The 12684-nt window shown below is 40.5% G+C and overlaps 1 protein-coding gene across 4 annotated transcripts in view; it reads right to left on the bottom strand.

Moving 5' to 3' along the window:
* Window positions 1-225: 225 nt before the first annotated feature.
* Window positions 226-12684, bottom strand: part of LOC131251416 (tRNA ligase 1) — a 180241-nt gene continuing 167782 nt past the window's right edge. For 3 of the 4 annotated variants that reach the window (XM_058252098.1, XM_058252099.1, XM_058252100.1), the window contains 2 exons: window positions 1294-1455; window positions 226-747 (listed from right to left, as the gene is read on the bottom strand). In XM_058252098.1, coding sequence (XP_058108081.1) covers window positions 355-747; window positions 1294-1455 — 555 coding nt within the window. In that variant the 3' untranslated portion in view covers window positions 226-354. The remainder of the gene's footprint in view (window positions 748-1293; window positions 1456-12684) is intronic. The other variant, XM_058252101.1, reaches the window with a different exon arrangement.

Below are 12684 nucleotides of genomic sequence, written 5' to 3'. Positions count from 1 at the left end.
GTTCGGATCTCCCTACTTCCAGCACGTTGTATCATTCTTATCTACTCACAAAATACTGCCAAAAACTTCCCTGTCAAAAAGAGAACTTCAGTCGAAACATGCAATCCTGAACTCATGCATTGCCTTTTGTATAATCTAAGAAAATTCTTACAGAACTCCTGCAGTCACAGCAATCTTGTTTTAAATGGGATTTATTTATTAAAAAGAAAAAAAAAAAAGAAAAAAAAAATAGAAAAGAAAAAAGAAAAAAGAAAAAAGAAGAAGCTACCGAGTGCTGCAAGCAAGCATATATTACTTCATGGCCGCCTCTGATATGCAAAAACCCTCAGCTAACAAGAATAGACATCACCAAACTCAGTAAAAATCCAACACGCCGGAAATAGTGACAGTTGGATCAATTTCGATGCGAGTTGCCTTTCCCTCTTGCACCAACAGAGGCAGCATGTTCGCTTCCTTTGCCGTGGCCCCTTCCCCTGTCCATATGGTGACATGGGGCCACTGGTTTTTAGAGCTTATCTTTTCATCATCAATGGATCCAAGGCAGGCTTCCAGTGCAGCCAACTTATCAGAAAAGAGCAGTGCCGTGAGAGTGACCGGAACCTTTTGATTGAGGAAAACTCCATAGCTAGCAACAGCTGTGACACCGTGACTTCTCTTGTGAGCTAGAGTAATATGACATTGCCTCAAGCTGTTTGGGATGTCCCTCTCTTTGAGGAATTCACAAGCTTTCAGATTGGCCTCAGCCAGCTGCAAGGATAAATGCAGGAGAATTAGATATAGAATTGTGGACCACATAATGAGCCAACCATCCTGATTCTTGTGCTGGGGCATATGCAAAGTGGTGCCCAACTAATGGACAGGCTTGGATCTTACATGTGCGCCAAATTGGCACATGGCTTGGATCATCATGTCCTGTGTGTGCATGTGCACACATAAACACCTCCAGATCTGCTGACCTGGCACAAGTGTTAAACATCCAAGCTGTCCATCAAATGGGCCCTATCTGTGACTCAAAAATCAGGAGGGTATAGTCATCTGATGGGCCATTCTTCGTAGTTGTCCATTATTATATAGTTTGCCTGCCTGCTAAGAGGATCGGCCTAATTTTTGGGCCAAAGCATCTGTACAATAGGGTCGACCTGATGGACAGCTTGGATGTTCCACGTATGGGAAAGGGAAACATAATAGCTACTTGCTTGATATTTTTGGAAATCCTGCTGGTCAAATCCCAGATCTTTAAGGTCATCAGACAAAACAGGGATATTCAGAAATCTTCCCTCAGTTGAGAGTTACCTTCTCCAAGAAGCTCCTGATTTCCATGACGGGTAGAGTAACAGCAGCAAAAACAATGTTTCCAAATTTCCTCTTCTCTGTATCACTGGGCGTTGCAAAGTCGCCTTTTGCAACGGCTCTGAGTTGCTCTAGCACTTGTTTGACAGCAACGTCGAAGGGAACCTATAAAAGATAGATACTAGAATAAACCACTGGTGCTTGCTGAGGGTTAAATACAACATTAAACAATTTATGGGTTAAATGCCAAAGTTTCCTATTGATTGTTTCATAAATTGTGTTCTTATGAACCTCCTTGACTAGGATAAAATTTTGGCTCCTATTGCATAAATTGTGTTCTTACACACCTCTGAACCAAACAATAGCAGATACAAGGCTTGCAATTCAACCATCTTGCTGATTTATTTTTATTTTATTTTTTTAATTTGTGACCTTGGCTCTATGATTCAAACAGATGGAGAGAGAGGAGGATTTCTAGTAGAATTAGAAAGGTGTATGAAGTGAAGATCTGCGCCTCAAGTGTTATGGGATTGTTGCATGCCAATGAAACTTAAGGTTTATAAGATAGCCAATCAACTGGTTATGCTATAAATAAGGCTGAATTTTGGCGGTTACAAGACAACATGGGCAGAGGATGAGCATTGTAGAGATTAGGATGTGAGGGAAGGATCGAATAAAGAACCAGGTCACTAACACCAGCCTAAGAAAAGCCCCAAATGGAAAGGAAACAATATGGAGCCAACTGAGAAGGTTCAGCCACATGCTAAGAAAACTGGAGACGACCCCAGTAATAAGGGGAACATTAATTGGGTTGAAGGACTGAAAGGAGGACAAAGAGGATCTAAGATGGCTTGGATAGAGGTGGTGAAAAGGGATAAATGGGCTTTTGCTCCATTCTGAGGGTGGGCCTTCAAAAGGAATTAATGCAAAACAATATTCATATAGATGACAACAAATGACAATTCTATGATGAGCTGACCCCAATCAAGTAGAAATAGTTTATTTGATGGATATCGTATGCATGATATACATTCGAGAGGAGTTTAGGACCTTAAAAAACCAACTATGCCCTCGTAACACGTGTACAAGACCATGCAGGGAAGGATGGTATTAAAGATCATGTAAACGACAGTTACGCAAATACCAGATGTGCACATTTACGTTTTTGTTGACCCAAAAACTGAACTTGATTGGACATGCAAAGCTACAACATGAATGCCAACATTACGACAACCTAACATGCAAATGCATCAACAGTAACTGCAAATGAACAAAGTCGCCAAAGATGTGGAGAGCTAAATTAGGTTCTTGGTGTTGTTGGTCCATAACAACTACCAGGGACTAATTTACATGCCAAAGTAATATCTAAAAGAGCTTTTATATCAATAAGCATTAGCGACAAAATGATGCAGGACATGAATTAAATATGATATGCAATATCTCAGGCTTTAGATTATACTAATTCAGAAACAATCACATAAAATTCCACATCCCACACAAAAGTTCAAACATTCAAGCAGGGGGAATCTGTGTGGGTCTAGGCCTACACAGGCTAGGGCTGGATCGGTAAAATTATGGACTGAACGATACTCAAAGGGAAGTAAAAATCATCCACACATGCACAACAATCAGTCCCTAATCTAAGGGATTTCCAATTCAGAGAACCCTAGGGTAAGAAAAAGGACAAATAAATTGAAAGTAATGCAATCTAGGGTTAGGGTTAGGAGGAATAAGTATGAGAAGAGGAAAATAGGTGAAAATCTAAACTTAAAGATAGTCCCCGCGCGCGGACAGCGGACTAGGCATGTCGCACGTGCGCAAGGGTCTGGCCGCATGTGCGAGGGAGCGTCGAACGTGGAAAGCGCCTCCTTGACTCTAGTCGGCTAGGGGAGGGCTTCAAAACTCCCAAGTTTCGTGTAGATCGGATGCGTGGTCTGTGCGTGGTGCTCCGCCGAAGTTTCAGCCCTCTTGTACGGCCAGAATCTGGAATTCTGCTATAAAGAGGAAAACTATTGCAATAAAGGACAGATTTGAAGCGCGAATGGTGGTAGGAGATGAGAAATAGAGATGGTAGAAGATGGGGGCGAATCGGGATAGATGTGGCTTCGCACCACGGTAGTTAGCCCTTCAATGAAGGGAGGGCTTCACACCCAATTGGATTTACACGACTCAAGAACTCAGAGGAGTAGGAAGACGCAGAATTTTTATTACACTTTAATGAGGAAAAAAAAAAAAAAAAACTACAAGGGGTGCCTATTTATAAGAAAACCCTATATCCCAAAACTCGCGCCATATGTGCAACCTATTACTTGGCGATGAAGTAAACAAAAATAACAACTAATCGACGTAATCTAATCCGTCCATGATATTCTAAATAACATTAATAAGCAAGACCTAAAATATGAGATTAATCAAACTAGTGGATCAGGATCATGAGAACCCCTGATGGGTTTTACTTGACTATCAGGTCCACTCCAACAAACCAAAACTCAGTCTTCTAGCTAGGAGGCCCTTCTTGGACGTCGTCATCGATCCAGATCGACGGTGAGGCCCTCCTTCTTCTTGCGTACATGTGTAGGGGAGGCGGCGCGTGATGTCCCCATCATAAAATAGGAAGTACCAACAAACAAATCACCTTGGAAAGCCAGGTCAAGAGTGAACTCGCAATATGCCTCAAAAGGAAGTCCAAACAGTTAAAGGTAACACTATTGTCTACAATAAGGATTGTATATATCTTGTAAATCCTCGGAAGCTGTACTTGGCAATGTATCTGCAACTATACAACTCATTAAGAACCATATTAATGATGAGATCCTGATTCCACACCATTTTTTTTTTTTTTAGAATACTTGCATTGCGTAGAACAATACATTGGGCATGGTATTCAAGGTCCTCTCTCGAGAACATTAAATCTCCCTTTCTTCTTCATCTCTTCCTTATAATCACACATGCATTTCACCCTAAGATTCTAACAATGAACTCCAATCATCGTATCCATATCAACCTAAACCCTAAACCCTTACCTCTTACCCTGATCACACACCCATCTCAACATATAGTATCCAATATTTAGAGACAGAGATCAATATGCAACATTAACGTAGTTAAGATCTTCAATGTGCATAAAAGATAAGTGATAGTTGCTAGGATTGGAAGATTGGAAGAGAGGAAGAAGAAGAGAAAGGAAGAGAAATGATACAGGACATGAAAATTAAATATGATATGCGAGATTTCAAGCTTAAGATGACGTTAGTTCAGAAACAATTACACAAATTCCATATCCCACATGAAAGTCCAAATATACAATTAAGGGGAATCTATGTGGGTCCAGGCCTACACATGATAGGGCTGGATCAATAAAAATTATGAACCAAATGATACTCAAAGATAAGAAATAATCATCCACACATGCATAGTAATCAGTCCCTAATCCAAGGGATTCAGAAATTCTAATTTGGGGAACCCTAAGGTAAGAAAAGGGGCATAAAATTGGAGATTTGAGTAATTTAGGGTTAGGTTTAGAGATTTTGGGTGGAAGCAGAGTGAAAGAGAGGAGAGAGACAAACAAGAGAAGTACCGCACGCGTAGACAATAATAATGGCCCGGACGCACGTGCGTGTGATCCCAGCCGCACGTGTGTGGGGCCCACCATTCAAAAAAAAGGCTACCTTGGCCCTGGTTGGCCAAGGATGAACTCCAAAACCCCTAAATTTCAGCTCGATCGGATGTACGGTTTGTGCGTGGTGCTCTGCTGAAGTTTCATCCCTCTTGTAGGGGCCAAATTCTGAAATTCTATTGTGAGAAGGAGAATTGCTGCAATAGATGATTGATTCGAAGTGTAGATGATGGGGTGAGATGAGAAGAAGGGATGGTAGAAGATGGGTAGTAGAGATGGCGATAGATGGGGGCGAATCGGGATAGATGTGACTTCGCACCACAGTAGTTAACCCTTCGATGAAGGGAGGGCTTTGCACCCAATTAGGCTTCACAACTTAGAGAGTAGGAAAACGCAGAATTTTTATTAATCTTCAATGAATGAAAAAAAGCTACAAGGGGTGCCTATTTATAAGAAAACCTTATACCCCAAAACTCGCGCTATGTGCGCAACCTATTACTTGGCGATGAAGTAAACCAAAATAAAAACTAATCAAAGAAATCTAAAGTTTCTATGGTGTTCTAAGTAACATTAATAAGCAAAACCTAAAATATGAAATTAATCTGACTAGTGGGCCACGATCATAAGATCCCATGATGGGCTTTTCTTGGCTATCGGGTCCACTCTCTTAAATCAAAACTTCGTCTTCTAACTAGGAGGCCCTCCCTGGATGTCGTCATCGATTCGGATGGACGGTGGGGCCCTCATTCTCTCGAGTATGTGCATAGGGGGCAGTGTGCGTGTGCGTGCGTGTGATGTCCCCATCAATTCTCCTCGGCTGCGACGATTTCACCACTAGCGAAATAAGACTCCTAAACCGCTCCAAGATGTCAGGCTCAAGCCTTTGAAACTCCTCAGTGAACCACGTACTATCTGAAGCTGGGTGTAACTTCCATTTAACCTGGTACTTCTGAAACCCACCGTCCGATGTAGATATCATCTGATGGTCCATAATATACTTTATTTCCTCTCTGAGTGTGTGAAGGTTAGGTATGGGAGGCAAAGGCTGGGAAGACAGGTCGGGAAGAGTAGGTATGAGAGGTAGAAGCTGGGAAAATGGGTCGAGACGAGTAGGTATGGGAGGTAGAGTCTGGGAAAATGGGTCGGGATGGGTAGGTATGGAACGTAGAGACTGGGAAAATGAGTCGGGAAAGGTAGGTATGGGAGATAGAGGCTGAGAAAATGGGTTGGGACGGGTAGGTACGGGACGTAGAGGCTGGGAAAATGGATCAGGAAGGATAGGTATGAGAGGTAGAGGCTGAGAAGAAAGGTCAGGAAGAGTAAGTATGAAAGATAGAGGTTGGAAAAATGGGTCGAAAAGGGGCTATGGTTCAAGAGATAAATGTGGGGAATCAGGATGAGTGGGCGAAGGGCCGGACAATGTATCAGTGGTCCCCTGAAAAGTAACTAGATCCTCCACATTGAATGTGAAACTAATTCTCATGGAAGGTGAAAGATCTAACTCACACACATTGAGACCGTTTCGTTTTATAATTTTGAAGGGTCCAGCGCTACGCATGTGTAACTTACGAACAGCCCCCGGAGGGTACCGCTCGGGCCTGATGCGAACCATCACAGAGTCCCTAATATTGAATTCTTTGAAATGTTTTTGCTGGTTTGCAGAAATTTGTAATGTTCATTACTAGCAGTGATATTCTGCCTGATTTCTTGATGTCATGAATAAATGTGATGCGCAGAAGACTCTGTAGGCTCTGACGCCCTATGGGACAATGACATAGGGACAAGATCAATAGGTTTTTCAAGTTTATAAACAGTAACGATTTCATAAGGACTGAAACCTGTGGACCTATCGATAAAACTATTAAACGCAAACTCGGCTGTAGGTATTACGGTGTCCCATGTTCAGGTGTGCTCTATATCTCTCATAGGGGGAGACTCATCCGGTAGATCATCAGGAAAGACATCACGTAACTCATCCATTACCGGAATGGCCTCAGTGGGTAACTCTACACTATCCTCTGGTGCACTCTCTCCAGCCACAAGGCCGCACATGTTGTACCCCTACAAATAGTGGTCTTGATGTCACTCATGGGGTGGGTGCATGGGTACACGCTCATAATTGATTCCTTGACCAACTCCATTCATTCGTCTATCCTCCAAGCTACCTGCCTGAGATTGAACATTTACCCCAATGGTGGGGTTTGTCCTGGCAATGGTCTTTAGTCGGGTAATGCGCATATCAAGTTATTCAAAGCATTGGTCCATTTCCAAACGCTTATCCAAAGACTTGATCTACTGGGATAGCTTGTTTAGTGACTCTAGCAGTTGTTTCATGTTTAGTGTATGGTGCAAGCCAAAATTCAGCAATATAGTTGTCAAAATATAAGGGTTTTTTTATTTTTATTTTTATTTTTATTTTTATTTTTTTTAAAAGAAACACGTAGTTTCTAAAAATGAAAAAAGGAAAGTTTCTAAAAATAAAAAAACCAAATTAGGAAAGTTTCTATATATGTGTGTGTGTGTATATATATATATATATATATATATATATATATATATAATACAACCTAGTTTCTAAAAAAAGAAAAAGGGAAGTTTTTAAAAATAGAAAGTAAGTTACTTTCTAAAAAAGAAAAAGGAAAGTAAACTAGTTTCCAAAAAGAAAACAGGAAAGGAAATTAGTTTCTAAAAACAGATTAAGAAAGTTTCTAAAAACAGAAAAAGAAAGTTTTTAAACCTAGAAATAGAAAGCTAAGTTAATTTTTAAAATAATTCAAATAAGGGGAGAACAGAAAATTTAAGCAGCTTAAGTCAGGGTTTATGGACCTCTAGACGGTCATATATGATGAGAATTGATGCATAATGGACATAAACAACTAAACCCTAAACATGTAATGCATTCCCCTATAAGAACCCTAAGCTCTGATACCAAATTTGATGCAAGACATGAAAATCAAATATGATATGCGAGATTTCAGGCTTAAGATGATGTTAGTTCAGAAACAATTACACAAATTCTATATCCCACATTAAAGTCCAAACATTCAATTAAGGAGAATCTATGCAGGTCCAGGCCTACACATGATAGAGCTGGATCAATAAAAATTATGAACCAAATGATACTCATAATCATCCACACATGCATAGTAATCAGTCCCTAATCCAAGGGATTTAGAAATTCCAATTCAGGGAACCCTAAGGTAAGAAAAGGGGCATAAAATTGGATATTTGAGTAATTTAAGGTTAGGTTTAGGGATTTTGGGTGGAAGTGGAGTAAAAGAGATGAGAGAGACCAACCAGAGAAGTACTGCGCACGTGCGTGTGATCCCGGCTCCACGTGTGTGGAGCCCACTATTCAAAAAAAGACCACCTTCACCCTAGTCAGTCATGGATGGACTCCAAAACCCCTAAATCTCAGCTCGATCCGATGTACGGTTTGTGCGTGGTGCTTCGCCGAAGTTTCAGCCCTCTTGTGGGACCATTTTTTGAAGTTCTGTTGTGGGAAGGAGAATTGCTGCAATAGATGATTAATTCGAAGTGTAGATGATGGGGTGAGATGAGAAGAAGGGATGGTAGAACAGTAGAAATGGCGATGGATGGAGGTGAATCGGGATAGATGTGGCTTCACACCACAGTAGTTAACCCTTCAATGAAGGGAGGGCTTCGCACCCAATTACGCTTCACAACTCAGAGAGTAGGAAAACACAAAATCTTTATTAATCTTCAATGAATGAAAAAAAAGCTATAAGGGGTGCCTATTTATAAGAAAACCTTATACCCCAAAACTCACGCCATGTGCGCAACCTATTACTTGGCGATGAAGTAAACTAAAATAAAAACTAATCAAAGAAATCTAAAGTGTCCATGGTGTTCTAAATAACATTAATAAGCAAAACTTAAAATATGAAATCAATCTGAGTAGTGGGCCACGATCATGAGATCCCATGATGGGCTTTTCTTGGCTCTCGGGTCCACTCTCTTGAACCAATCGTCTTCTAACTAAGAGGCCTTCCCTGCATGTCGTCATCGATCCAGATCGACGGTGGGGCTCTCATTCTCTCGCGTACGTGCGTAGGGAGGGGCGGCATGCGTGTGCGTGCATGTGTGATGTCCCCATCAAGAAAGGAGAGGAGAAGAATGAAAGAAGACGAGAGAGAGTTAGGGCATCAAACCTCTTCTCATGATTTTATAATATAAAAAAAAATATGACATTACATATAAGCCCCTCAAATACCCTTTATTATAAAATGGTCCTTATAATCTCATATCTCAACACTCCACCTCAAGCTTGGCATACATGACTATCATGCCAAGCTTGTTAAAAGAAAATTCTCTATCTTAACAACTCCCTAAGTCAGAATGTCAACAGGCTGATTTTCAGTCATCACGAATGGTAAGCAAAATTCTTGAGAATTAATTTGCTCGCAAATGAAGTGCTTGTTAACTTCAATGTGCTTGGTGCAGTGAACTAGATTTTTTGCAATGTGGAGGGCTGCCTTGTTATCACAAAACAACTTCATAGGATAATTCGCCATGATTCCCAAATCACGCAACAAAATTTTCACCCACAATAAGTTTGCTACATCATATGCCCTAGTCCTATTTTTTTCTTCTGTACTAGACAACCACTATAATTTGTTTTTTGCTTCTCCATGTAACCAAATTTCCTCCCATAAGAGTACAATATCCTGTAGTTGACTTTTAGTCTACATCACTAGCCCAATTTGTATCAATATAGGCTTCTACATGGAGATGACCATGATTCACAAATAAAAGGCCCTTCTCAGGAGAAGTCTTCAAATATCTTAGGATTCTTTTGATGAACTTCAAGGAAGGAACTCGTGGTGTCTGCATAAACTAACTCACTACACTTACTGCATATGTTATATCAGGTTAAGTGAGAAACAGAGCAATCGGCCAACCAAACTATGATACATCTCTTTATGAGGTAACAACTTCCTAATCACTCCGGATCAACGGATGATTGGGATCAATAGGAGAATCTGCAGCTCAACAACCTAGCTTGTCAGTGTCCTTTAATAAGTCTAAAGTGTACTTTCTCTGAGAGGTAAAAATAGCTTTGATCGAGCCACCTTTACATTAAAAAATACTTCAAATTTCTTAGATCCTTAATCTCAAATTCTTTCAAGTTTTTAATCTCCTAGGAATCATTTCCTGTCACCGCAATATCATTCACATAAACAATCAAAGTTGTTGTTAACTGTCCCCATCGCTTTACAGAGAGAGTGTGATCAATGTGACTCTGACAATAACCAACACTCTTCACTGCTTGACTGAATCTCTCAAACCAATCTCGGGGAGATTGTTTGAGTCCATAAATAGAACTCTTCAACCGGTAAACACCTCTTTCACTATCGGGGAACTTGAAACCAGGTTGAGGAGCCATATACACGTCCTCCAAGACTCCACGGAGAAATGCATCCAATAAAATTTTGCAAGGTACAACAGTACCCCCATGGAATTCATCCTAGCTATAGGTGCAAATGTTTCCTTGTAGTCAACTCCAAATGCCTGAGTGTACCCTACTAACTTTATGCCTTTCAACGGACCCATTGGCCTCGTGTTTCACAATGAAGGCCCATTTGCAACCCATTGGCTCCTTTCCTTTAAGTCTGCCAATCCCTATGTGCCATTTTTCATCAACGCCCTCATCTCTTCCATCATTAGCCTACGGCTCTTAGAATCTGGAAGGCAAAAAAATAAAAAGAATCGAATACAAGAAAGAATGATAGGAAGTGGAAAAGGCCACATATGAGATGACCTTAGATATAAGATGCAAAGTACACTGATGCTTCCGTTTTCGTAAGGCAATGGGAGGACTATCCTTAGAAAAAAGGAGGAACGGATAAGGAGAAATAGTACCTAGTTCCAAAAAATTGGAATCAATGAGTAGATATGTCTCAATGGTCACACATTTCTCGCGTCTCAAATATACTCGTAGTTCCTTTGTTGTATCAGTATCAATAGTAGTATTAGTAGAATGCCCTGAATTACCATGGGCATTAGTCGATAAACAACGAGGAACAAGAACAAGAAGGGGACAATGTCAAACAACCATTTACTCCAAAAGCTCAAGCTGTCAGAGTGTGGTGCATCAATGTATATCAAGGGACTTTATCACTTCAACACCCCCCCGCACGTGCGAGGTGGGAACTCCGCACGGGAACATATTGACGAAGGTGGAGAGACACTCACACCATAAATAGGCCGGGCTTAATTTCCCAGTCCCTGGGCCAGACCTGATTTTCCTAACCCCCCGTGGGAGAATAATATATTAGCGAGGCATATTTGCTGCTCTCGAGATTCGAACATAGGACCTTCCGCTCTGATACCATGTCAAACAACCATTCACTCCAAAAGCTCAAGCTGTCAGAGTGTGGTGCATCAATGTATATCAAGGGACTTTATCACTTCAACACCCCCCCGCACGTGCGAGGCGGGAACTCCGCACGAGAACATATTGACAAAGGTGGAGGGACACTCACACCATAAATAGGCCAGGCTTAATTTCCCGGTCCCTGGGCCGGACCTGATTTTCCTGACCCCCCGTGGGAGAATAATATATTAGCGAGGCATATTTGCTGCTCTCAAGATTCGAACATAGGACCTTCTGCTTTGATACCATGTCAAACAACCATTTACTCCAAAAGCTCAAGCTGTCAGAGTGTAGTGCAAAAATGTATATCAAGGGACTTTATCACTTCAACAGACAAACTGGAGGAAGATGCCTCTCTTCCTTTTCACTATGCTCTCCCTCAAGAGAGGCAATATTATGAGAAAAGAAATGCATAAATTCAAAAAAGGTGACATCCATAGTGATAAACTCACATAATCAAAACACTTACATTCCTTCTATGTAGTGGGATAACCTAAAAGTACTCCCTGAATGGCTTTTGGATGTAATTTGGTCTTATTTGGACCTAAGACATGATGAAATAGACACACCCCAAAACATGATGTGGAAAAATGAAAGACAATTGATTTGGACGAAAGACCTGATATGAGGATTTTAACTTCAATACCCTAGATGACATACGATTAATAAGATAGGCAATGGTAAGAACTACAACCGCCCAAAAATGCTTTGGAACGTGCATCCCTGTCAAGAGACTTCGAGAAACTTCAAAAAAATGATGATTTTTCCATTCAGTTGAGGGGTGTAGGAATAGGAGCTTTAATGTATCATACCATACTCTTCCAAGTACTCCTGTAATGTGCCTTTAAAGTATTCTTGGTCATTGGCTAACTGGAATATTTTAATATTCTAATCAAATTGTGTGACTACCATCTTATGGATTTTTATTTTTTTTTAAATTTTTTATTTTATTTATTTATTTTTTTCAATAATGTGGTACTTTTCGCAAATCTTCATAAGATATAACCAAGTACAGAGAGAAGTCATCGCAAAAGAAATGAAATATCGATAGGCATCAACAAATACAATGGGGGCTGGTCCCAACACATCTGAGTGAACTATATGAAATGGAAATAGACTTTTATTTACTGAATAAAAAAGTTGCTCCACAATGTTTAGATAATTCACAAACTTCACACTACAAATTGTAACTTGTAACCAACTTAAACAAGTGTGGAAATAACAACTTCAATGATATAAAATGGAAATGTCCTAAACGACTGTGCCACAATTTAATCTGGGCAACATTATTATCTCCACTAAGATTACTACGGAAGTGTAAAGCTGAAGAGAACCAAAGACATCCAAAAGGTAGAGACCATCCACTTCACGACCACACTCA

The sequence above is a fragment of the Magnolia sinica genome, chromosome 7, assembly GCF_029962835.1.
Source record: "Magnolia sinica isolate HGM2019 chromosome 7, MsV1, whole genome shotgun sequence".
Lineage (NCBI taxonomy): Eukaryota > Viridiplantae > Streptophyta > Magnoliopsida > Magnoliales > Magnoliaceae > Magnolia > Magnolia sinica.
This window is presented reverse-complemented; position numbering and strand designations above follow the sequence as displayed.